Source organism: Eucyclogobius newberryi, unplaced genomic scaffold (genome assembly GCF_026437365.1).
Source record: "Eucyclogobius newberryi isolate DKJ021-1_F unplaced genomic scaffold, fEucNew1.0.hap1 SCAF_19, whole genome shotgun sequence".
In the NCBI taxonomy this organism is placed as follows: Eukaryota; Metazoa; Chordata; class Actinopteri; order Gobiiformes; family Gobiidae; genus Eucyclogobius; species Eucyclogobius newberryi.
The window spans coordinates 17809182-17831170 of record NW_027315823.1 but is presented as its reverse complement, the minus strand read 5'-3'; the positions used below and the strand labels follow the sequence as shown (position 1 = coordinate 17831170).

Genomic DNA, 21989 nt, shown 5'->3' with positions numbered 1-21989 from the left:
CCGCACAGGACATCACCGTTCAGGAGCCCCTCATCCCCGCACAGGACATCATAGTTCAGGAGCCCCTCATCCCCACACAGGACATCACCGTTCAGGAGCCCCTCATCCCCGCACAGGACATCACCGTTCAGGAGCCCCTCATCCCCGCACAGGACATCATAGTTCAGGAGCCCCTCATCCCCACACAGGACATCACCGTTCAGGAGCCCTTCATCCCCACACAGGACATCACCGTTCAGGAGCCCCTCATCCCCGCACAGGACATCCCCGTTCAGGAGCCCCTCATCCCCGCACAGGACATCACCGTTCAGGAGCCCCTCATCCCCACACAGGACATCACCGTTCAGGAGCCCCTCATCCCCACACAGGACATCCCCGTTCAGGAGCCCCTCATCCCCACACAGGACATCCCCGTTCAGGAGCCCCTCATCCCCGCACAGGACATCACCGTTCAGGAGCCCCTCATCCCCGCACAGGACATCACCGTTCAGGAGCCCCTCATCCCCGCACAGGACATCACCGTTCAGGAGCCCCTCATCCCCGCACAGGACATCACCGTTCAGGAGCCCCTCATCCCCGCACAGGACATCACCGTTCAGGAGCCCCTCATCCCCACACAGGACATCCCCATTCAGGAGCCCCTCATCCCCACACAGGACATCCCCGTTCAGGAGCCCCTCATCCCCACACAGGACATCCCCGTTCAGGAGCCCCTCATCCCCGCACAGGACATCACCGTTCAGGAGCCCCTCATCCCCGCACAGGACATCACCGTTCAGGAGCCCCTCATCCCCGCACAGGACATCACCGTTCAGGAGCCCCTCATCCCCGCACAGGACATCACCGTTCAGGAGCCCCTCATCCCCGCACAGGACATCACCGTTCAGGAGCCCCTCATCCCCGCACAGGACATCACCGTTCAGGAGCCCCTCATCCCCGCACAGGACATCACCGTTCAGGAGCCCCTCATCCCCACACAGGACATCACCGTTCAGGAGCCCTTCATCCCCACACAGGACATCACCGTTCAGGAGCCCCTCATCCCCGCACAGGACATCCCCGTTCAGGAGCCCCTCATCCCCGCACAGGACATCCCCGTTCAGGAGCCCCTCATCCCCGCACAGGACATCACCGTTCAGGAGCCCCTCATCCCCGCACAGGACATCCCCGTTCAGGAGCCCCTCATCCCCGCACAGGACATCCCCGTTCAGGAGCCCCTCATCCCCACACAGGACATCACCGTTCAGGAGCCCCTCATCCCCGCACAGGACATCACCGTTCAGGAGCCCCTCATCCCCACACAGGAGCCTGCCTTCCCCCCACAGGAGCCCGAGCAGGAGAACAGTCCTGACGTCTACAGCTGTGATTATGACTCCACCTGGGACACGGACACAGACGCGGACCAGGACCAAAGGCCAGGAGGCACGGCAGACGCACCAAGGGGCCAGAGTGAGCGCACGGGCCACAGATGGAAGAAATTCAATCAATTCAGGAGACAGTCGGTAAGTCGCTGAACACCACCTCATCCTTATTTCAAGGTGGAAATTAGAATCATCATTCCTTTTGGTCAGTGTTTATTATACATTGTCCCTGTAAATAAATACCACATCAACCATGCCATAACATTATAGTCCATTCGTGTAGCCCAATGAGGAATACATATTTCAGGAGAAATGCTCATGAGAAGAATCACCTGGCATGGAACTAAGCTTCATGGCCACAGATGTCATAAATATTAAATCTACTAATTGTATGTTAAATGTTCTTTTCTCACTACTTGTAACAGTTTAAATTTGAGAGATTTCGAGCAGCAGCCAAGGATCTACAGAATTACAGACATAACTATCCGGTAGGCTAAGCAAAACCCACTGTAAATTACCTGACAGCGAGGTCATTTATTAATTATTTCTCAATAATTACTTCCTGTCTTCCATCCAGATCAAACCTTTTCAACGGTGGAAGGTTCAAGACGATGAGGTAGGCTTTCATTTGAATTAACCTCAAGATAACGCTGTGCTGTTGAGGCCTAATAATATGCTCTTCTTTCTGAACAGATTGGATACCCAAATTTGGACTTCTACCTTGGAAAGCGGCCCTCTTTACCTGATTGTAAGTAGGCCTTAAATGTAGGCCACCCCCTTACTACTTTAAATAATCAGGGCCTGGAGTCCAACTGACCTCTCTGTTTATCAGATGTGTACATAAGTGAATTCCATACTGCATGGAGAGGAAATTATGATATGTTGGAGTCTGTCCACAGCTATATTCAGTGGTAAGTATACTAGATCATAATAGACTAACCTACTATTTGGAATGTTTATTAGGCTAGTCAACCTAACTACTTTTTGTTTGTATAGGTTGTTTCCATTGCAAGAGCCAGGAGTGAATAGTGAGGCTAGCACACTCACCAAAGAGGAAATCCGGGTGGGCCAAATAGGCTACTAGGTTGTTAAGACATATGATTCATGAGTTAACTTTTATGTATGTTTGTGTACATGTAGGAGTTTTGTCACAATGATCTAGCAAAAAAAAACCTGCTTGAATCCTACAAGCTCATGTTGGATTTCTACGGAATTGAGCTGTGTGATGAGAAAACTGGAGAAGTGAAGAGAGCTCAGAACTGCATTGACAGATTCATCAATCTGAACAGGTACTGATCTAAATAGTCTAGTGGAAATATCTGTAAAATATCCTAAAATTCCTCTAGATGGGGTATAGACTTAAGCACCATGTTTTATTAAATACCTCACTCTGAAGTGGATTCCATTTGATTTAGGCCTTCTCAGGCCTACTAATCTTGCATGCATACTTTGTGACAGGATCATGATATTTGGGACAACTTGTGTAGGTTTGATAATTTAATTACTTATTTGCTTTCACACTAAATATTTTATCAGCAAAGGTCTCAAATGAATAAGCTGAGGACATGTTTCCTTCACATAGGGGACAAATGGTGCCAAAAGTCCTAATCGCTTCAAAAAGTCGACTACGTGTATGGCATGGTCTTGTTATCTAAACCTAGAACAAAACTTTGGATAGCTAACCTTTTATTTTGTAATAAATAACCCGAAGACACAGCCCCAAAACAAGTGGCATCCACAGACATGGATACAACTTAATTGCATATATCAAACAAGCTACATTTGTTGATTTGACAAACTTTCATTTAATCATGACAGGAATACCCATAACAACCTGAGGATCACCCGGATTCTTAAGTGCTTGGGAACCTTGGGATTCCCTCATTTCCAAGCCCCTCTGGTCAGATTCTTCTTGGAAGAAACACTGGCAAATGAAGAACTTCCGAGAGTCAAGGACAGTGTACTTAACTACTTCCTGTTTACGGTACTTGATAAAAAACAACGCAGAAGTCTTCTTCAGTTTGCTTACCTTAAGTCGCATGAAGGGGTCGAATTTGTGTGGTGTCCCATAAAGATCCAGAGAAAATGGGCAAACAAGGTTCCAGAACATGAAGCGTTCTAAAAGAACCACTTTTGTGATGTGATGAAGTTGAAGAAATTGTATGTGCAAAGGCATGAGACATGTTTCTTATTGTTCAATGTAATATTGTAAAAAATAAATGCAATACTGCTATATCAGTGATATTAGTTTGGTTTTGCCAATTTGGCGCATATATATATATTATATATATATATAATATTATACATTATATATATATATATATATATATATATATATATATATTATTATACATTATATATATATATATATAATATTATACATTATATATATATATATATATATATATATATATATATATATTATATATAAAATAAAGATTAAATAAAATACATTCAATACATTCCACCAGAAGCAATCTTCAATGTTAAATTCAAGCTACTAAGTCAAACAAAGAGACAGAAGTGATAGTTTTATACTGCAGACTGAAGTATTTTTTTTTTAATTTCAAATGCTGCTCAACATTAACACATTGTACCGTGCAATACCCGCAGTTCTGAACAGTGTTGCTTAAACTTCACATTACCCATTTTTACAATATGGCTTTTAACTTTTTCTACTTAGAAAAGTTTATTAAAAACATTGTATATACACATGGACATCTATTTACACTTTGATCGTGTGTTAGAGATCAGTTATTATTGATTTAATTAAAAATGTACTTTGGGAGGATAAGTTACATGTAACTGGGTTATGTCTTTATGATAATCACAAAGAAATATGAGGCATTTTGCAGAAATATCAGATATAAACCAAGAAAATACAAATACTGTCAAAAATCTTTTGTCAAAATAATGAAGTTTTGCCATTACATTTACATACAGATATTCAGTATTTATAAATGCATAAAACCAACATTATTTTTTGTCATTCTCAGCCTTTTCATTGTCTCTGGATGAATCATGTTTATTGTCCTTCTTGTCTTCCTTCTCTCTGCTTCGACTCCTGTCTCGTCGCTCTCTCTCCCGGTCCCTGCCCCTCTCTCTGTCCCGGTCCCGGGTGCGTTCTTTCCCACGATCTCGCTCTCTGCTGCGAGATCTGTCCCGTTTGCGCTCCCGATCCCTGTCGCGGTTTCTGTCACGGTCATGTTCTCGTCTCTCAGATTCTTTGTCTCTGCCTCTGTCACGCTGTCTCTCCCGGTCCCGCTCTCTCTTTTTGTCTACCAATTCAGGCTCTCTATGTTTTTCGCCATCCAATTCCCTCACACGTTCACCCTCTGTGCCGCGGCTGCGGTCCCTTTCACGACTGCGGTCCCCCTCGCGAGTGCGGTCCCCCTCGCGAGTGCGGTCCCTCTCGCGAGTGCGGTCCCTCTCGCGAGTGCGCTCTCCCTCTCGAGTGCGCTCTCCCTCGCGAGTGCGGTCCCCCTCTCGAGTGCGCTCTCCCTCTCGAGTGCGCTCTCCCTCTCGAGTGCGCTCTCCCTCTCGAGTGCGCTCCCCTTCGCGAGTGCGCTCCCCTTCGCGAGTGCGCTCCCCTTCGCGAGTGCGCTCCCCGTCGCGAGTGCGGTCTCCGTCGCGAGTGCGGTCTCCGTCGCGAGTGCGCTCCCCCTCGCGAGTGCGGTCTCCGTCGCGAGTGCGCTCCCCCTCGCGACTGCGGTCCCCCTCGCGACTGCGGTCCCCCTCGCGACTGCGGTCCCCCTCGCGACTGCGGTCCCCCTCGCGACTGCGGTCCCCCTCTCTTTCCCTCACTCGCTCCCAGTCTTGCTCTCGACTAAACCTCCTACTCTGACTTCTGTCCCAGGGCAGTCTACCTGGATGTGGCCCTTCCCGCTCACGCCTACGATCTTCTGGCACATCTCTTCGGAGCTCCTCAGAAAGTTGTGGAGGACCAGAAGAAGATTCCCTGTGGGTGCCCTCAAAGCGACCAAAGCTATGGGGTGAGTCTTCTCGATTTGAGGAGCCCCTTCTCCTCATGTCAGGAGAATGTCGATGCCAAAGGTCTTCTCTGTGTAGGTCAGGACTATGGGTTCCCATGGGATCAGGCGAAGATCTGGGATCATCTGAAGGTGTAGGCAACAACGGGCCACTGTGGCGAACAGGTCTGGGTTCATCGGAGTGACGATCAAAGCGATACCTCTCAGATCCTGCAAAAGGCTGAGTGTTGGGGGGGCGACCTTCTTGAGGTGGAAGGTGGTCTTCAAAAGACCCTCTGTGAGGTGGTGACCGATGTCTGGAGCTGTACTGGTTATGAGGATTGAAATGTTGCCCACTCATGTCTCCACTTGGAGGGGGGGCCCTTCTGTCCTCATATTGATTGGTCGGAGGGCCTCGAAATGTAGAGCCTGGTGGCAGACCTTGATCCTTGTACATGCCGACAGTGTTTGGAGGCTGGTGTGATTCAACATTAAAAGGACCGTCCTTTTTAAAGGGTTCTACAATAGGGAGTGGTGGTCCGCCATGGCCACTAAATTGAGATGGAGGGGGTCCCCTAGGTGCAGGAAAGTGAGATGGAGGAAGATGCCGACTGTCAAAATGTCCAGGAGGGGGTCCGGCAAAAGGTGGTGGGGGACCTCTGTTAGAAGGCAAGTTAAAGGGTGGCGGTGGGGCAGTGAATCGAGGTGGAGGAATGCCGCTCTGAGGGTCAAAATTAGAGGGGGGGCGAAGACCTGGGGGTAGACCAGGTGGCACATGTGGTCGAAGTGAAGGGTCAAAGATTTGAGGATGAGGTCCTCTCTGGGCAATCTGAGAGAAATGAGGTGGTGGTCCTCGGTTAGGCATCATGCTCTGAGGACCAGGGGGCAGCTGCTGAGGAGGGGGCTGCGAGGCTGACCACTGGTTGGGATAGGATGAGTAAGTGCCAGGTGAAGGGCCAAATGGTTGAAGAGTAGCCCCTTGCCTTGGGAGAGGTCCGTGCCCTGGAGGAGGTATGTGGATGGGGGGACGGGGTCCTTGCATTGGTGGTGGACCAGTCATGGAATGGGGTCCTTGCATGGGGGGGAGCATAGTCATGGGCAGGGGTCTCATCAATGGGTCTGATCGGGTAAAGTTGGACAGAGGGGGTATATCAGGTGGAGGCCTGTATTCATTATCATAGGCAGATGGAGGAATCTGACGAGACATATGATGGGCTTTGCTGTCCATGGTGGAACTCTGAGTGAGTACTGGGATTGCAGATGTCATAATGGAACTGTTTGTACAATTATTGTAGAAATCCTCTTCATTTTTGCCTTCCCTGTACTCTGCTTCCATAGGTTTAAGAATGGCAGCAGCATTTGGCCACATACTGAACTTGTCTTCCTCTGATTCAGACTTCTCAGGCTCTGGTTGCTCAGTTTTCGTCTCGCTTTCATCCATGTAATTGACCTCCATATCAGCATCCACCTCCTCCCCTAACAATGGAATTAACACCTCATCTTTGGCTGACTCCATATTGAAGGGGAGTATCTCGCTTTTCACTGCATCCTCAGATGGTGCTGTGCTTGGTTCCTGGAGGGACTCGACTGCTTCCGGGGCCTCGGACAACACTAGTGCTGGGGCCTTATGTCCTGATGTTGCAGAGACATCTTCCACTTCATTATCCTGAGCAGCCTCTTCTTGCTTGATTGTTGCAATCTGGTGAGGATCCCCCCTTTGTCTGGGATCCCTTTTCTGGTTAATCAAAGGAGAAACCGATGAGGACTTAACCAATTCTTCAACTTTCTTACCAAGTTGAAGCAAATGTGTACCGGCCAACAGTGATGTAGACGGTTGAGCCAAGAGTGCCTCTGTTGGCTGTTCCTGCTTTTGGTGGATCTGCTGACCTGCCTGTTTTAGGCTCTCCAAAATAGTTTGTGCTTTATTTCTACAGTCACTTTCTATTGTAGTTTGATCAGACACAACTGTTTTAACATTGTCAAAAATGGATTCATCCTCTGGATCATAAGCCACATCATCACCATCATTGGCTACACTGTTAGGCTGCAAATTTACCTTAACCGTTCCTTCTAATCTGGCAGGATTTTTTGGTACATTGTAACCATTGCTTGGGTCATACTCTTCCTCCGGATCGTAAGGTCGATCATCTTCATCCTCCAGCATATCCTTCTCTTTAGACAGTGCAAATTGCTTAACAATGGGATCTAAATTATTAACAGATGCAGACGTTTCTCCACCCTGATCTGGTGGAGAGTTAGAATCCTCAGAGTCCTTTTTCTTCCCAAAAAGTGTGTTCAGGATGGTTTGAAGAGGAGTCGCTGATGCCACAGAAGGGTTAGCATTGGACAGAGATGGAGACTCTTTACCAGTGCTTGCTGCTGCGGCGGAGGCTTGAACAGATGACAGGAAGGACAGAACAGAGGAAGGGGTAATGGTACTGCTTGGAGTCTCAGAGGAAATAGATGGAGGTGAACCGGGAGGAGTTGTGCTGAAAGGAATTTCTAGGGAATTTCGAGCATTTTTTTCTGCTTTAGCCACTGGAGCAGGCTTTGGTAAGACGGAGTCATCTATCTCTTTAATTTGTATCTTGGATCTCTTTTCATCAGTATCAAGAGGGGCACCTGCACGTTTCCTGTCCTTCTGACAGATCAACAGCCCAAGTAGGAGGTTGGGACGTGCTGGCTCAAGACCTACAAAAAAAAAAAAAAAACAACATTAATAATGTACTACTTAATCTACATTATGCATTGACAAATAGAGGACGGTGTATTACTGGATATATGTATTTTAATGTGTGCCTGTGTGGGTGTGCCTGCGTGAGTGCATGTGACTGACAGTGTGGGTTGTTTTGTTTTATGGGTCAGGCGGTTGTGGGGTGATTGGGTGGGAAGGCATGTGGGAAAGTTTTAAGGCACTGTAAAATACTTTGTGTTACTTTCTATCTATGAAAAATGCTGTATAAATAAAGTTTGATTTTATTTTATTCCAATGCTTACCTGGGCCATCAAAGGGCAGTAATTTTGGTGGTAAGGGATCTTTAGAGCTAAGCGGGATGAGATACAAGTCTTTGATGCGACGATTATTGTTGGCAACCACCCCAAATCTCTTCCTACTACTAAAGTATGAATAAAGAGATACATAGGCCACCTCTTCTTCTTCAGTGGCTGGGTGGAAACGGATCAAACAGAGCTCCTAAACAGAATTCAGGTATTAGTATTATATAATAGCATACCATTTCTAATAAAAACCCACAAGCACACACATGCACCATGTGCTTACCTTGGACAATGATGTTTTAAGCTTCCCAACATAGTCCCACACCGTATGAGGAGATATTCTTCCACCAATGTGAATGGTGTCAGGTAAATCCTGTTAAAACAAAACAAAAAACATGAATATGTGTGAAAAAACAACAGAAAAACATTAAATTCTAGTCATAAAATTGCTAACCTCTTTCAGATGTTCAAAGGATCCCGACACAAGGTAAGCTTTGGTCACAAACTTGGCAACATTTTGCATGTTCATAAATCCTTTCCAGATCTTTTCTTGGCCATGAAGGAAGATTGCCGTTTCACCTTCAGGTGGAGGCTCAGAACTGTGAACAACAAAGTCATAGTTATAGACACAAGTTAATTAAAATGCAATATTCTAAGGAGAGATTCAGCACCTTGCTTTAACCATTTTGGTCGCAGCCACAGCAGGGGGTGGCGCAGGGGGCATTGGTAATGGAACTTTTGGTGTCACATCCACAGGTGCAACAACTGGAACAGGGAGTGGCTCTGCCAAATTGTTGGCAGGTTTCTCTGGCGCTGTAAAGGCAACTGTCACAGTGGATCCGTGCCGGGCCATACGTGGGTCCCTGCGGGTAATAGTCACAGAGGAGACGGCGGGAGTCGCAGGTACAGCAACTGAAGGTGGCACCAAAAGATTGGGATCTTCCAGGCAAATCTGTGATTGCGGCGCTGGCATTGAAAGGTCTGCACTTGTTGGCTCGTAGGCCAGGTTAGCTGACTCGAGGGACACAATGGGAGTGGGTTGGTAAGTGTAAGTTTCTTGGTGTTGGTAGGGCTGGGGTTGGGGTGCAGGTGAGACGTCTCCAGACCTAGAAGAAGTCTGCTCTTGTCTTGCTGGTTTTGTTTCTTTTTTAGCATATTTCTCTTTCTTAGCCAATAGCTCCTCTTCTTTTTTCTGACCTGAATAAACAGATTTGGTCATTTTTAGTTATGTTAATTAAAATGATTACAGTAGATTAATGGTTAATTGGAATGTTGCATTATTGTATACTGTTGAGTATAACAAATACAATCAGTGCTATAGCTATAACTTCACAATTATGTCACTCACCTGTACAAATCTTACAGTTGAGGTCAAACAGATGGGTCCGGTGTTCTGAAGTAGTGTCTTTGAGCATACTGCTAAACACATCAGGCTTGCTGCTTGCCTCAGAAGTTCCAGGCAGAGAGGAGCCTGGTTGTGTAGTGCTGGTCTCATCTTGGTCCTAAAGGCAAATAGAGCACAATTCACAATACAATCTGTTAAAATGTCATGGATCAAACTATGCGGATGATTTAAAGGTGCCATAACATGCTTTTTTTCACGTTTCATAGTCTATCCTAAGTGTATAATTGATAATAATAAGTGTTGTGCAACACCCTTAACATAATAGTTAAGAAATATCACCCAGACCTTGGACCCCCTCACCAACCCGGAAAAGCAAACGGCTTGGTTTGATATTCGCCCCCACCCTTGCGAAGAGCGATCTGGCTCCCCCGCCCAACCCGTGACGTAGTTTCAGAGAGCGTGTGTGCCCCGCCCAACCGTGACGTAGTGTGTCCCCCACATCTGTCTGCTCCACGATGCGCAGCTCCGCGCCAGTGAGTGAGAAACGATAGAACTTCAGATCAACACTACTTTGAGACTAAATAAATCTGGTGTTTATTCTACAGCGTGCGCAGAACAGATATATCTATAGATCTATAAATATATATAAGTCTTATGTGCATCGCGCTCTTATTTCCTGGTTTTTTGGTATCGGATTGAACTTCTCTCCGTTTTTTTTCCCAGTTGCTGAATCAACTGCCTCATAAACCTTCACCATTGTGATAATAGTAAAGAGTGTGATATCATTAATGAAGTTTTGGGCCTCTTTGAGCCATGTTTCGTCGTAAATCAAAGCAGAAAAACTCCGGGCTTGTATGGAGACACGAGCAGCGCGGAGCCGGGGGGAAGGGGGCGGGAGGCGTGAGGCGGGATGATGACGCGTGCCTGTGGTTATGATGCAGTCTTGTAGACACCCCCCGTCAGTTTGGAGATTCAAGGAAAGGAGATAGTCTGTAATATAGCTAAACACTGCGGGAATCAATCAAAAAAAAAAACACTCTGGGTACATATATGAAGCACAAATAGCAATGTAAGAAGGTTAAAAGCTCTGAAAAGTCGATTTTGCATGTTATGGGACCTTTAAGATAAGTAAAGATGGATTTGTTTAGTTATATGTTGGCAAAAGCAAGAAAAATAATGAAAGGTAAACTAGTAGGTAGTAAACATACAGTTCAAGTGAACATTAATAGAGAGAAAAGCCAGAAGAGCAGCAGTGAGAGATCACTTACTGCAGCAGAAGCCAAACGAGAGGAAGAAGTTGACGGAGCCATACATACATCCGCATCTGATGCAGGGGGAGCATCTTCCACGTCCATGTTACGAGAGGCGGAGTCACGTCTGTGTTTGGAATGAGACCTTGGGGACTTTTCAAACAGAAGGCAAAGTAAAATGGAAAGCTTTTTTTAAACGCTCATATGCCCATATTAAAAAAGAAATACCTCCGACACCTCAGATTTCCTCCACTCTGAAATCTCCTTGGAAAGCAGCTCTTCTGAACTTAGTCTCACAAGTCGGAAAGGAGTAACCTCTCCTCCAATAACCCTGTAAAACAAGCCCTATAAGAAACAAAAATGATCATTATAATAAGCTTAACTACTTGAGGTAAACTTTGAATTGCAGCCAACTTACTTTGTTTTTGGGATCTTTCAAGTGCAACATGAGGGACCTATATTTGTTCTTGTACTTGCTGTCAGTGCTCAGACAGAGGTTGAACATTTCCCTCTCAATGGCATATGCAAGCTTTCCCACCTCACTCTCAGTCATTTTCAGATCATCACTGTCACTCACCCTGGTGGTTAGAACAAGTTGGTTAGTTTCAAACTGAAAGTATATCAAAAACATTTCTTAAGCAGATGTTTGAGAGATTTGATTAGACATTTGATTTGATTGCTTTTTTTTTTAAAGGTGTACAGTAACAATTTCTCATAACCTTGTTTCCAAATGTAAATGCGTTTCCTGGAATGTTCCACAGTATGGCATTAAACATCTAAGTAGGTGAAGTCACCATACTAAGTTACAGGTCAGGTCTGTGGAAAGGTGATCTCACTTAAAGTAAGAATACATGTTTTCCAAGGTATTTTCGAGCAAAATACCTGTTATGAAATTAATTCTACATGTTCCAGACAAAACTATATCATCTTGGGCGTAGTTTGTTTTAAAATAAATTAAATATCATGTTCCCACCTCTTATACAAGATATCCGTGAGTGAGCGGCGTATGTTCTGTCTCATCTGGTTGTTGGGTGGAGGCGGCATTGGAGAGGCAGGTGGTGCAGGTGAACTTGAATGAGAGTGACGTGAGGACGAGTGGTGGGGGTGACTAGAGGAACTCGAAGATGATGAACTCTTGGACGGTGAGGATGACGACTGGCTAGAGGAGTGGGTTTCTTTTAGTTGTGGTTGCTTCTTGGGAATGGTGAAGTTGGACTTGGTGACTCTCAGAGCTCCAGTAACGTGGATTGGGCCTGCAGGGTAAGGTGATGAGGATTGGGCGGAGCTTGGCTTCTTGGACTTGGCATTAGTCTTGCTTGGCGGTATTAAAGATTTCTTTGAGGCTTTTGGGCTGCTTGATTCACGACTCTTTTTAGCCTTGGAAGAGACCTTTGAGATCTTAGCAGGAGGTGGAGAGGACTTCTTTGGCTTGCCCTGAGTAACCGTGGCAGGTGTCTCGGGTGCAGTCAGCACTTCCTTCACTTTCTGTTCTTTCTCAGGTAGCTTATCTTCTTTTGGTGGTGCTGGACACACAAAAAACAGGATTTCACACTTACAGTCACATCTATATCACATCTATATATATATATATATATATATATATATAAAGTCAGTAGTTTAATGTATGGTACAAAAAAGGAAACTGTGCATGTTTTCATACTTTCTCTCACACCACTTTACCAACCTGCATCATTCGCAGTAATATACTTTAGTATTTAAATGCACCGAATGACAGTATATAATCTAATAAGCCATACTTGATATTTTAAAAATATGAAGATTTCATTTTTATTTTAAAATGCAAGTTTTGTTTTACATTAATTTCATTTTATTACTGTTACTGCACTAGTAAAATTGCTTTTTCAAATATTGTCTTCATAGATATTTTTTTTGAAAGTTTCAAGATAGACAAAAAAATTGTGTTAAAAACTTAAATCAATTTTCTGACTTGCCATACTGTAAAAACTATGATAATAAAATGCCACAGCAACAATTTATCAATCATTCAGTGCCCCTGATGTCATCTTTACATGACCTGTCAAAAGAGCCATCAAAAACCAGGAGCACTGTGCATTTTCATTTGTTATTGAAAACATTGTATGTAAAGAATACTGCAACATAGAAACCACAAAAACCTTTTACGTTTCCAAAACCAGCTTTTCAAGTCACACAAATGTGTAATAATGTGGACAGCCATGTGCTCAAAACCACCACTATACAAGACTAAACTTGAATGTGCTAAATGCATTCATCTTTATGTTCAAAGCAATAGTGTACTATAAAAGCAGTTACACATCCAGTTCATTAAAGCAGCTCAGCAATGATGGTGGATGTCAAAACCATCAGGTGAAAATGTGTGGGAAGCTGAAGACATCTCATTCTGCTCTGAGCTTCCATCTTCAGTCTTCTTGAGGCCAATCTGAAATCCACTGCAGCATCTCAAAGTGAAGCAGCATGCCCAGGGTCTTCTTTTACAACTGCCTTGTGTATGGAGCTCATCCAAAAAATGCCAGAGTCCAGTATTATGTTTTAGCTCAATCAGGTTTATGTGATATTAAGTAGTGGTGACGACATCGCAGCATGCCAACACTGCTCACATAATCAATGGAGGCTTAAAAAAAATCTGTCATAATCACCTTTTATTATAAAGCCAGATACCTACATGAAGTCTTGAATTAAAAATCAACACTTAATGTACAAAGTGACACTTACAAGCACAAGCCAGAAGTCATTACAATCCATGTTAGGGGAATTCTGGCACCTACCTGTTGATGAAATGAAAGGCAAGCCATTTCCTGATCCCACTAGATGCCCAGGATGCAGAACATACAGAACAAGACAAAACCACAATTTGCCTCCTGATCTGCTCACGGCACATTTGTGTCTGACTGTCAGCATTTCTGTGCTCTTTACTAAAGCTCGTAGTTTATGATTTCTGACCCTACGCAAAAGGTGTGCTTATTTGAATACTTACCCACAACCCTGCCTATAACTTACCTTTTCAGCAGCAGTCAGGGCTTCATTAAAACATTTAGAATAAACAAGCAGAAATACTAACAGATTGTGTGCAGACAAGTTCACTGAAGACAGGTTAAAGTGTAGAAAGTAACTCAATTCTAAAGTTCACATGTAAACAACAGCTAGGTGGTTCAACAACAGCTCGAGACCCTCAATGAGATACATACACTTTTTGTTTAACACTGTTGTTGATATAGATGTAGTCTTTTCTGGAGTGACGGCAATGTAATTATGGTCACTGGACCAGGACGCCGTGGAAGGAGGCGGTGGCTGTTCCTCTGCATGTGCGTCTTCATCATCCTCGTCTGAATCAGGGCTGTAGTCTTCATCACTATCCTCTTTCAGTCTCTTCTTCGCATATGTGGTACTCTTGAGATGAAAAAGGAGACAAAAATGTATTTTAGTCAAATGTATTCTATACAACTACCATGGTCAGTCACGATTTCTTCAGCGATAAGAACTCTTGATAGTGAAGCGGCGAGTTCCCAGTCTTTGATGTGGGGAAACATGGCGGCCACATAGTTAACTATGCCGAATTAAAACTACACTGCGGTGTGTCTCGTTTTCATTAGCATAGCATCTACCGGGTCGTCACAAAAATCATATTTTCTTTTCAGCATATGAACACTTCCAGGCACTTTTAAAGCCAGATCTGATTTAAACAGAAATTTTCAAAAAGGAATCCCTGTGTAAATGTCAAAATTATTTAAACTCTGAGCAGTAAAGCAAATTCCCAACAAACAGAATTGGTCAACTTGTACCCATTGTCACTGCATCCTGTGATATTTGTTCAATAATTCCCACAGTAGTATTAACAATGACCTTTTTGTAGGAATAAAATATTTTAATCAGACACACACTTACTTCTTCTAACCTCTGAATCAACTGACAATTATCAATCTAATAAAACTGAGCTAATCATTTTTCAAAAACATTTGTAGGTTTGGGTAGTAATGTTGCTTACTTTCTTTAAATGACTGAGCAACTTGCCGTGTCCGACATTTGAACATGTGTGATACAAAAATATACCATACAGAGATATACAAGTATGCTGGACAACTGTAAAACCAGACATGAATTATTACAAAACACATTCTGCGCCAACACTATTAACAATACCTATGCATTTTTGTTCTAAGGAAGAGCACTTCAGTTTCTGAACACCGTTGGCTCCTAAAAGGCTCAATGTATTAACTCTCAATCATGCCAACAAGGAAGAGGGCTAAATGGAAACAACTTGCGCCTCTGGTTCTCTTGGTTCCGGAAAGACATTTAATTGATTTGACCCATATGAATTCAGAAATATATTAATATTAAATGTTTGAAAGCTTGCATGGGACTAATCAGCTATGTGGCAAGTAATGAATGATGAATCATGTTATTAAAACACTTTGCCAGTCTTGCATCATGTGTGTCATGGGCATTAGTTACCCATATAGATCGATAAAACTTATTTTATTTTTAAAAACCTGAATGAGAAATTTGAGAACGAAGGGCCAGACTGTTGAGTTCCATAGGGGACATATACAGGTCTCTTTCTCTGCATACGTGTAGGCCAAGTCTCATGTTCAGCTCAGATAAGAGAACCTTTATTTATCCAACAATGGGGGAATTCCAGTGTTGCAAAGCACAGTTCAAAGAACAACAGAAGTCATGATCGGTGCAGGAGCTGGGCTTTAGGTAGTGGTTTAAACCAACTTGATTCCGACACTGAACCTGGCAAACCATGTGAGGATAATAATCTTGAGAAGCAAAACACCAAATAATAGCAACCAATTGGCCATCATGTTCAATGTGTTTGTAAGAATACATCAGTATTGCAGTAGATATCAGCAAAAGCTATTTTGATTTGAACACATTTACTCTCAAACTGGGGATACAAATATGTCATGCGTATGAAATTTCAAATCAAAATCTTACACATGGTTCCTTTAACAGTCCTGACACAACTTTTCCACAGCAGATTCCATTTTTATCAAGTTGTCCCAAATACTCCAACAGACTGAACACATTAGTAAAAATGCTAGATTTCCATGTTACACATATCAATACCAGCTGAAAAGCTTCTAAATTTAAAATTGCCATGACATTTATTTGCAGTGAAACTGTAACTTGCAACTGTTCAGATATATAGAAAATAAATATTATAAAATATGGATACTGAACAACAGACAACAATAATTCAAACCTTAAGTTTTATTGATGACCAGGGAAGGCTAAAGGCTGTAATGACCCGAGTTACCTTGGTTTTCGACTTTTGAGGCTTGGTCTTGTCCGTCTGACTGGGCTCAGTGATAGACTTCATGGCGGCTGCAGCATGTCTCAGGATACAGTCATTTCCACAATAAACAGAGTCTGGCTGGGCATTCTTTTCACAACCAGGTCCTATACATTTGGGGGCGGCATCCTCCGTTTTGTCCTCCGCCTGCTCCTCCGCATTTGCTGTTGAATCCGCTTCCACATTTGACGCTGCTTTATTCTCCTTCTCTGCTTTCCGCTCAGTCTTTGATGCTGCGGCTGGCTTCTCCACTTTGGGTTGCGCTGCCTGCTGCATTACCTGCTTTGATTCAGTAAACAATACAATTAACAAGTTCATTAAATCAGTCGGTCATTCGTTGATTAACTTTTTCATCTTGTATGTAATCCTCAATTTAATTACCAAAACCTTGACAACAACAAAACAACACAAGTTAGAATTCATCCAGACCAGCGACCTACCGGCTGAAAGATCTTGATTTTCTTTTTGCCTGTAGGATTAGAAGCCTTCTCGATCCTCCCCTTGATCCCCAGGTCGTCTGTGGTCTTCTCTTCCACTGTAAAAGATGCTGAGAGTGGAGTGTCTTGTGCGGGCTGAAAGGCCGGATCCATGAGCCCAGGGTCCTTAGTAAGCTCAGGCCTTTCAGAGGATGCGACAGTGGCAGGAACATCACCCTCAGCCTTTGGTTTGTCACCGCTTGTATACAGAGCTGAAGTTGCTGGTCTCACTACCTGATTTTTCTTGACTGTACAATTTGGGCAAATATAGTCCTCGCCATTTCTCTCCATCAGTCGCCCACGAGCTTCAGTGATGCCAACGCAATCGCCATGAAACCATTCTTCACATCGGTCGCAGCAAATCATAAACCTGAGGAGCACATTTAATTGTTAAACTATACAACTAATACTTTCCTACACTTCTCTCTCAGATTCTTCTGCCACACAGCGTCCAATGGTCTTGTCAAAGTGTTTGATTTTCGACAAATTTTAACTTGTGACTTTAATGTTATTAAAGACTGACTTCTTTAGCACAAGTCAGTTCTTTATGGTCAAATTGCAATAAAACTTGATGAAAACTTGACTCAGATTAAAGTAACCTGACAGCACAGTGCCTCCAGTTAGTTTCACACCCCCAAAATAATGTTAATCAATGGATATAATAATAATAATAATAATAATATGTTTGAAAAGTTAGTATTCGTACTGAGCTGATACCACACAAACAGTCTTTGATTGGGATATTTGACTTTAAAATAATGTAAAAGTTCTGGAAGCACATACCGTTTATTGTGTTTTTGCCGACAGATGCAGTAAAGTGCATTGGGGTCATAACCTCCCTCATCCGACTCATCCGAGGAGGAGGTGGTTGATGTAGAGGAGGAGTCTTCCAGGTCTTCTTTCTGGGGCTTGCTTGTTGTTGTGGCTCTTGTTTTGTTGTTTTCTTTTGTGGTGGTTGCCTTATTTACAGTAGAATTTTTAACATTAGTAGTGTTCTTACTGGCTGCTCTCTTTTTATTCACATATGTTCGTATGGGTCCACGTTTTACCAACACTGCAGGTTTCTCAGGCTCTTCATCATCAGTCTCCTCAGTCTCTTCTGTTTCCTTGTCGTTTTTGTCTTCCTCCTTCTTGTAGACCGGCTCTTTCTGTGGTTCTATGACATTAGTGTTGTCAGGAATAATTGGATTACCTTCTGATACCTCAGGTTTGATCTCATCTTGGGTTTGAGGGAGGGATGGCTCTTCTCCTTTGCTCTCCTCCTCCCCCTCATTCCCAGAGCTCGCCTCGTCTTTGGCCATGGCTTCAGCTTTGCTCCTGGTCTGCCGACCTCCCTGTGGTTTTCTCTGGTACTGTTTTCTTGTTCCACTTCTTGTCCTCCGCTCTGGAGACTCTGGCTTTGTTTCGGTACTCCCATCAAAGCTGGCCTCAGAGGCCGTCTCTGCATCAGTTGGGGTTTGTGAAGGAGGATCGCCACCTTCAAGACTGGGCGGGGCACTCTTTCTTGCTGCTCTTTTTGCAGTGGAGAGGAATTCTTCAAGTTTGTCTGTGCGCTTTGCCTGTCTGCCGCTGCGTCGAACTGGACAGGGGGTTTCTGGGCTGTCTGCTGCTGCTTCCACTGGCATCTCTCCTTATGCAATAGTAGCAAGATGGAAGTCACAAGTGTTTCAGAACCGTCCTCTCAGGATGATAGTTCATCAAGTTCTGGAAAAGAGGTATGGATAGAATATTGAATTTGAACAAAAAGAGGTACACTGTGCATTTTACAAAAAACACTCTGCATTTTACAAAAAAACACTGCATTTTACAAAAAACATTCACATAAGTACATTAAAGAAAAGATTTGGCTTTTTGAGTACCACCATAAAAGACCACATCTTAATCTGGTCTATAGCAGAACTACAGTATTTAAAGTCTAAGTCAGAGCTATACCAGGCCTTAGAGAATACACCATTGCCACAGTAGATTTGATTAAGAAATTATTCAAGAGTAAAAATGGGAATAAAATGTACATTCATGTAAACACGAGTACTGAAGGGGTGCTCGCGTGCCACAGTTTTAAAAACACTGAGCGAGGCCACACAGGTCAGACAATCGAGTTGCTGTGATCCTCCATAGTACATGGTATCATAATACTTCAGGGGATATTTAAATTAATAGTTTAATCTTAAAATCCAGATGAACAAAATTAGAAAGTTGGATGCAAGCACCCTACACACTCATTACCTGTAGGCTGTAGTGATGGATCAAACTAGTTTGTTAACCAAGAAGATTGTCTTCATTAGAATATTGTATCTGCAAAAGGAAGAAAAACATCAGCAAACACTGAATAAACAACACGTCTACAAGGACAAAAAACACCATACAATATTGCTTTTACTTGAGACATATGAAATGATTTGCAGTGTACGTGTGTCATATTACACCAGGACAAGATTGCTGGGCACCATCCTCTGTCTGGCCACGCAAATCATATTCATATATATTCATACGGCAATGTGGGTGAAGGAGTAGAATGTGAATGGCCAAAGTTGAGGTTGTAAGACAATTTTTGAAACGTACATTATTTATTAGCAAACCCCCTGACCCCACGACGCGGTTACGCTACAGAGTAGGCCAATGGCAGGACCGTGATCGCGACGTCAGGCCACGTGACGGGGGACATTTTAGCAGAGGAAGTGGGAGTGGTTCGACAAATAAAACAAATACAACGAGCAGTCTACGATATGAATACAGCTACCCAACTGAAACTAGTTCCATTAAATCAGAGTAGTTTCTTTAACAGCTCGGAGACGCGGTTGGTGTGATCCATAGCATAGAAAGCATCTGCATTTAAGCGGTCTGTGTCAGGCCGCGATGCACGATCATTTAAAATGCATTAAAATACATTACAGGTCCAGAAAAAATAAACGAAATACTATATACATTAGTTATTTGATGAACGCACAAAGCTTTGATAAGGTTGCGCCCATAATACACACACACAATACAATCCTTGTTATCGCTAAGCAACCCGCAACAAGCGGCACAGTCGACACTACTCAGAGATCACGTTAACGACAACCAAAATACCGCTGTTTAACAAAACACAGTATGAATTTTGTAAACACGTAGTGTATAAATGAATGTAGCTATCAGCTTTGATTGCATGGACACAACGTACAAGACCATCAACGGGTCTTGAGGCGCGCGGGTCAATGCTAGCAAGACGTGCTATCACCACGACGCATGTTTTAGCATGGCTCTGACGTCGTATTTTGAAACATGGCACATATAACCTCAAACACAACAAACAAGCACCTAACATGTCAAGTTCCACGTTTTGTTAGACTGTATGAATGCAAATAGTCACAAGTCCAGTAGTAACGTTTCACTTAAACGGCACAGTATGCAGATCAGGTGGAGAGCGGGATCGGGCGGATGAACCTTTACCCTTGTCTGTGCAAGGCAAACGTCTATTTACGTTACGTTTCATATGCTCAAGATAAACAAATTTATTTAAACCAGTCATTATGTCTCACTCACCGATGCTTGTTTTCGCAGAGATTTTTCATTTTTCACTTTTCGATCTATCCACCATTTTCCACTCCCGCTATGGCGCTGCTTGCTGTGAAGTGCTGTGAAGTGCTGTGGCTGCGGCAGATGGCTGACGCTAACGTGCGCTCACAAAAAGGACAGCGCCCCCCTCAGGCCTGGAGGAGACGTACAGGCTGAAGCTCCTGTGAGAGCTACGCTAATCTATCCTTGAAGATAACGAATTACGACCAGTTTATTAAAAATGGGATTTCCGAGTTACGCATTCTGAATTTGTTAAGGCAATAAAAGCCATTCCATTTCAATATTACACCAATTTAACTCAATTAAAAACATGCTTTGGGTCTCACTCATAAACCTAATAATAGAGCAATACGTGCAACGCCAAATGGCAATAAAACCACATGTAATCACTTACTGGATTCAATTCTGTATAACATACCATGGTCAAAATTTCGGATGTTGACCTCTAAATATATCATCATAAATAAAAAGGAAATCACTTAAAATTCCATCCAGTAAAAGGACATTGATATGAATTGTTCTTTCTTTTCTGTGAGACCCTACATTGTAGACTACCACATATTTTGGCATTGTGACGAAACCACTAAAATGCATTGTGACGAAACCACTACAATTAAATTGTGACGAAACCACTAAAATGGAACACTCCTGGACGAATGAAGGATTACACCGACATACTCATCATCAGGTTTAAATTGCTGTACTCACATGATATTCTGGGTTTCTTTTCTGGCAAAACAACAGAAGAAACTAAAATTGTCATGGGCCTGTCACTATTGAAATATTCTCTTCAAAAATGCTTATTCGTGTGACATAAACCACTATTTTTACGCTTTTACTAAAGTTTTTTTTATGTATTTGCAATCTTATGCAACAAAAAAAGTAATTCAAACGTGTTAACTATGTAATATAGATTAAATGGGAAATATATAGAAATTTGATGATGCCGTTATTGGGTTTGGAGATGGCTCAAATTAGAACCTATCATATTATTATTATTTTCATTGCATCGCCCACACATATGAACCAGCTCCATTTTTATTTTATTTTATTATTATTTTGTGTCTCTTTGTATGTTATCATAGGTCCCTTTTGGCTAGTTCTGGTTGCCTTAAAACTGTGGAGCTCCACTTCCTGTCTCGCTCAAATAAATCTATTATTAATTAACACAAAATGGAGCGAGTCACAAATGGATAATCACAGGCAGCATGTTAGCCCTTTAGCTGCCTCAGATACCGCTGCATCCTGGGGAAAGGGCCAAAGGACAGTTCTCACAGAAGTTTAGTGTTGGTTTACTTGGTTATTAGAATGAGATGGGAAAAAAGGACAGGCCAGCAGCAGAGAGAGGAGAAAACAGGCTTTACATTTTAATCAATACATTTATTTATATTGTTCAACATTCAGATATAATTGACTGAAGCATCAGCAGTGTCCTATTGTGTTTTATCATGAAACGTTCTGATTTTTATGGTGCATAATGTAACTTTTCTGAGGGAGGTTCATGTCTACTTGGAGACAAGCAGTGGCCCCCGCAGACCCAGTTACAGGTCAGATCTGTGGAGAGGTGACCCTGCTCACAGTAAGAATACAGCTTATTCTAAGTAACTCAAACCCTGTAATTTAATAAATGCAACGCCATAGTGGAGCATTCCAGATAAAGTAGGAACATCTTCAGAGAGACAAACAGGCTGCAGAACCCAACCAGAAAAGTTACTATAGAGCACTTTGAATACGAACA

At 43.1% G+C, this 21989-nt stretch overlaps 2 protein-coding genes across 3 annotated transcripts; one reads left to right on the top strand and one right to left on the bottom strand.

The window, feature by feature from the left end:
- Nucleotides 1–2039: 2039 nt before the first annotated feature.
- LOC140366171 (opioid growth factor receptor-like) lies at nucleotides 2040–3533 on the top strand. Its single transcript, XM_072452842.1, has 5 exons — nucleotides 2040–2109; nucleotides 2194–2272; nucleotides 2358–2424; nucleotides 2502–2650; nucleotides 3180–3533. The coding sequence occupies exons 2-5, from the start codon at nucleotides 2241–2243 to the stop codon at nucleotides 3481–3483; spliced, it is 552 nt and encodes a 183-aa protein (XP_072308943.1). The 5' UTR covers nucleotides 2040–2109; nucleotides 2194–2240; the 3' UTR covers nucleotides 3484–3533.
- A 355-nt stretch (nucleotides 3534–3888) lies between these two features.
- LOC140365508 (death-inducer obliterator 1-like) lies at nucleotides 3889–20306 on the bottom strand. 2 transcript variants are annotated; one of them, XM_072451975.1, is made up of 16 exons: nucleotides 20219–20306; nucleotides 18920–18988; nucleotides 17477–18397; nucleotides 16658–17063; nucleotides 16182–16499; nucleotides 14107–14308; nucleotides 11895–12444; nucleotides 11340–11499; nucleotides 11150–11266; nucleotides 10940–11074; nucleotides 9675–9828; nucleotides 8998–9523; nucleotides 8781–8925; nucleotides 8610–8699; nucleotides 8327–8522; nucleotides 3889–8020 (listed from the first exon to the last, which is right to left on the bottom strand). In XM_072451975.1, exons 3-16 carry the CDS (start codon nucleotides 18316–18318, stop codon nucleotides 4338–4340), a joined length of 7524 nt encoding a protein of 2507 aa, XP_072308076.1. In that variant the 5' UTR covers nucleotides 18319–18397; nucleotides 18920–18988; nucleotides 20219–20306; the 3' UTR covers nucleotides 3889–4337. The 2 variants fall into 2 exon arrangements, with proteins under 2 accessions (XP_072308076.1, XP_072308077.1); XM_072451976.1 differs by having other exon boundaries at nucleotides 16182–16496.
- Nucleotides 20307–21989: the final 1683 nt, after the last annotated feature.

Excerpts from the sequence above, each read along its gene's own strand:
- LOC140366171 (XM_072452842.1), top strand. The coding sequence starts at position 2,241 with ATGTTGGAGTCTGTCCACAGCTATATTCAGTG. Across the intron at positions 2,273-2,357 it reads GTCCACAGCTATATTCAGTG|GTTGTTTCCATTGCAAGAGC; the intron begins GTAAGTATACTA and ends TTGTTTGTATAG. Across the intron at positions 2,651-3,179 it reads AGATTCATCAATCTGAACAG|GAATACCCATAACAACCTGA; the intron begins GTACTGATCTAA and ends TAATCATGACAG.
- LOC140365508 (XM_072451975.1), bottom strand. The coding sequence starts at position 18,318 with ATGCCAGTGGAAGCAGCAGCAGACAGCCCAGAAACCCCCTGTCCAGTT. Across the intron at positions 11,075-11,149 it reads GGAAATCTGAGGTGTCGGAG|TCCCCAAGGTCTCATTCCAA; the intron begins GTATTTCTTTTT and ends CTGTTTGAAAAG. Across the intron at positions 8,700-8,780 it reads CCTTTGAACATCTGAAAGAG|GATTTACCTGACACCATTCA; the intron begins GTTAGCAATTTT and ends TTGTTTTAACAG.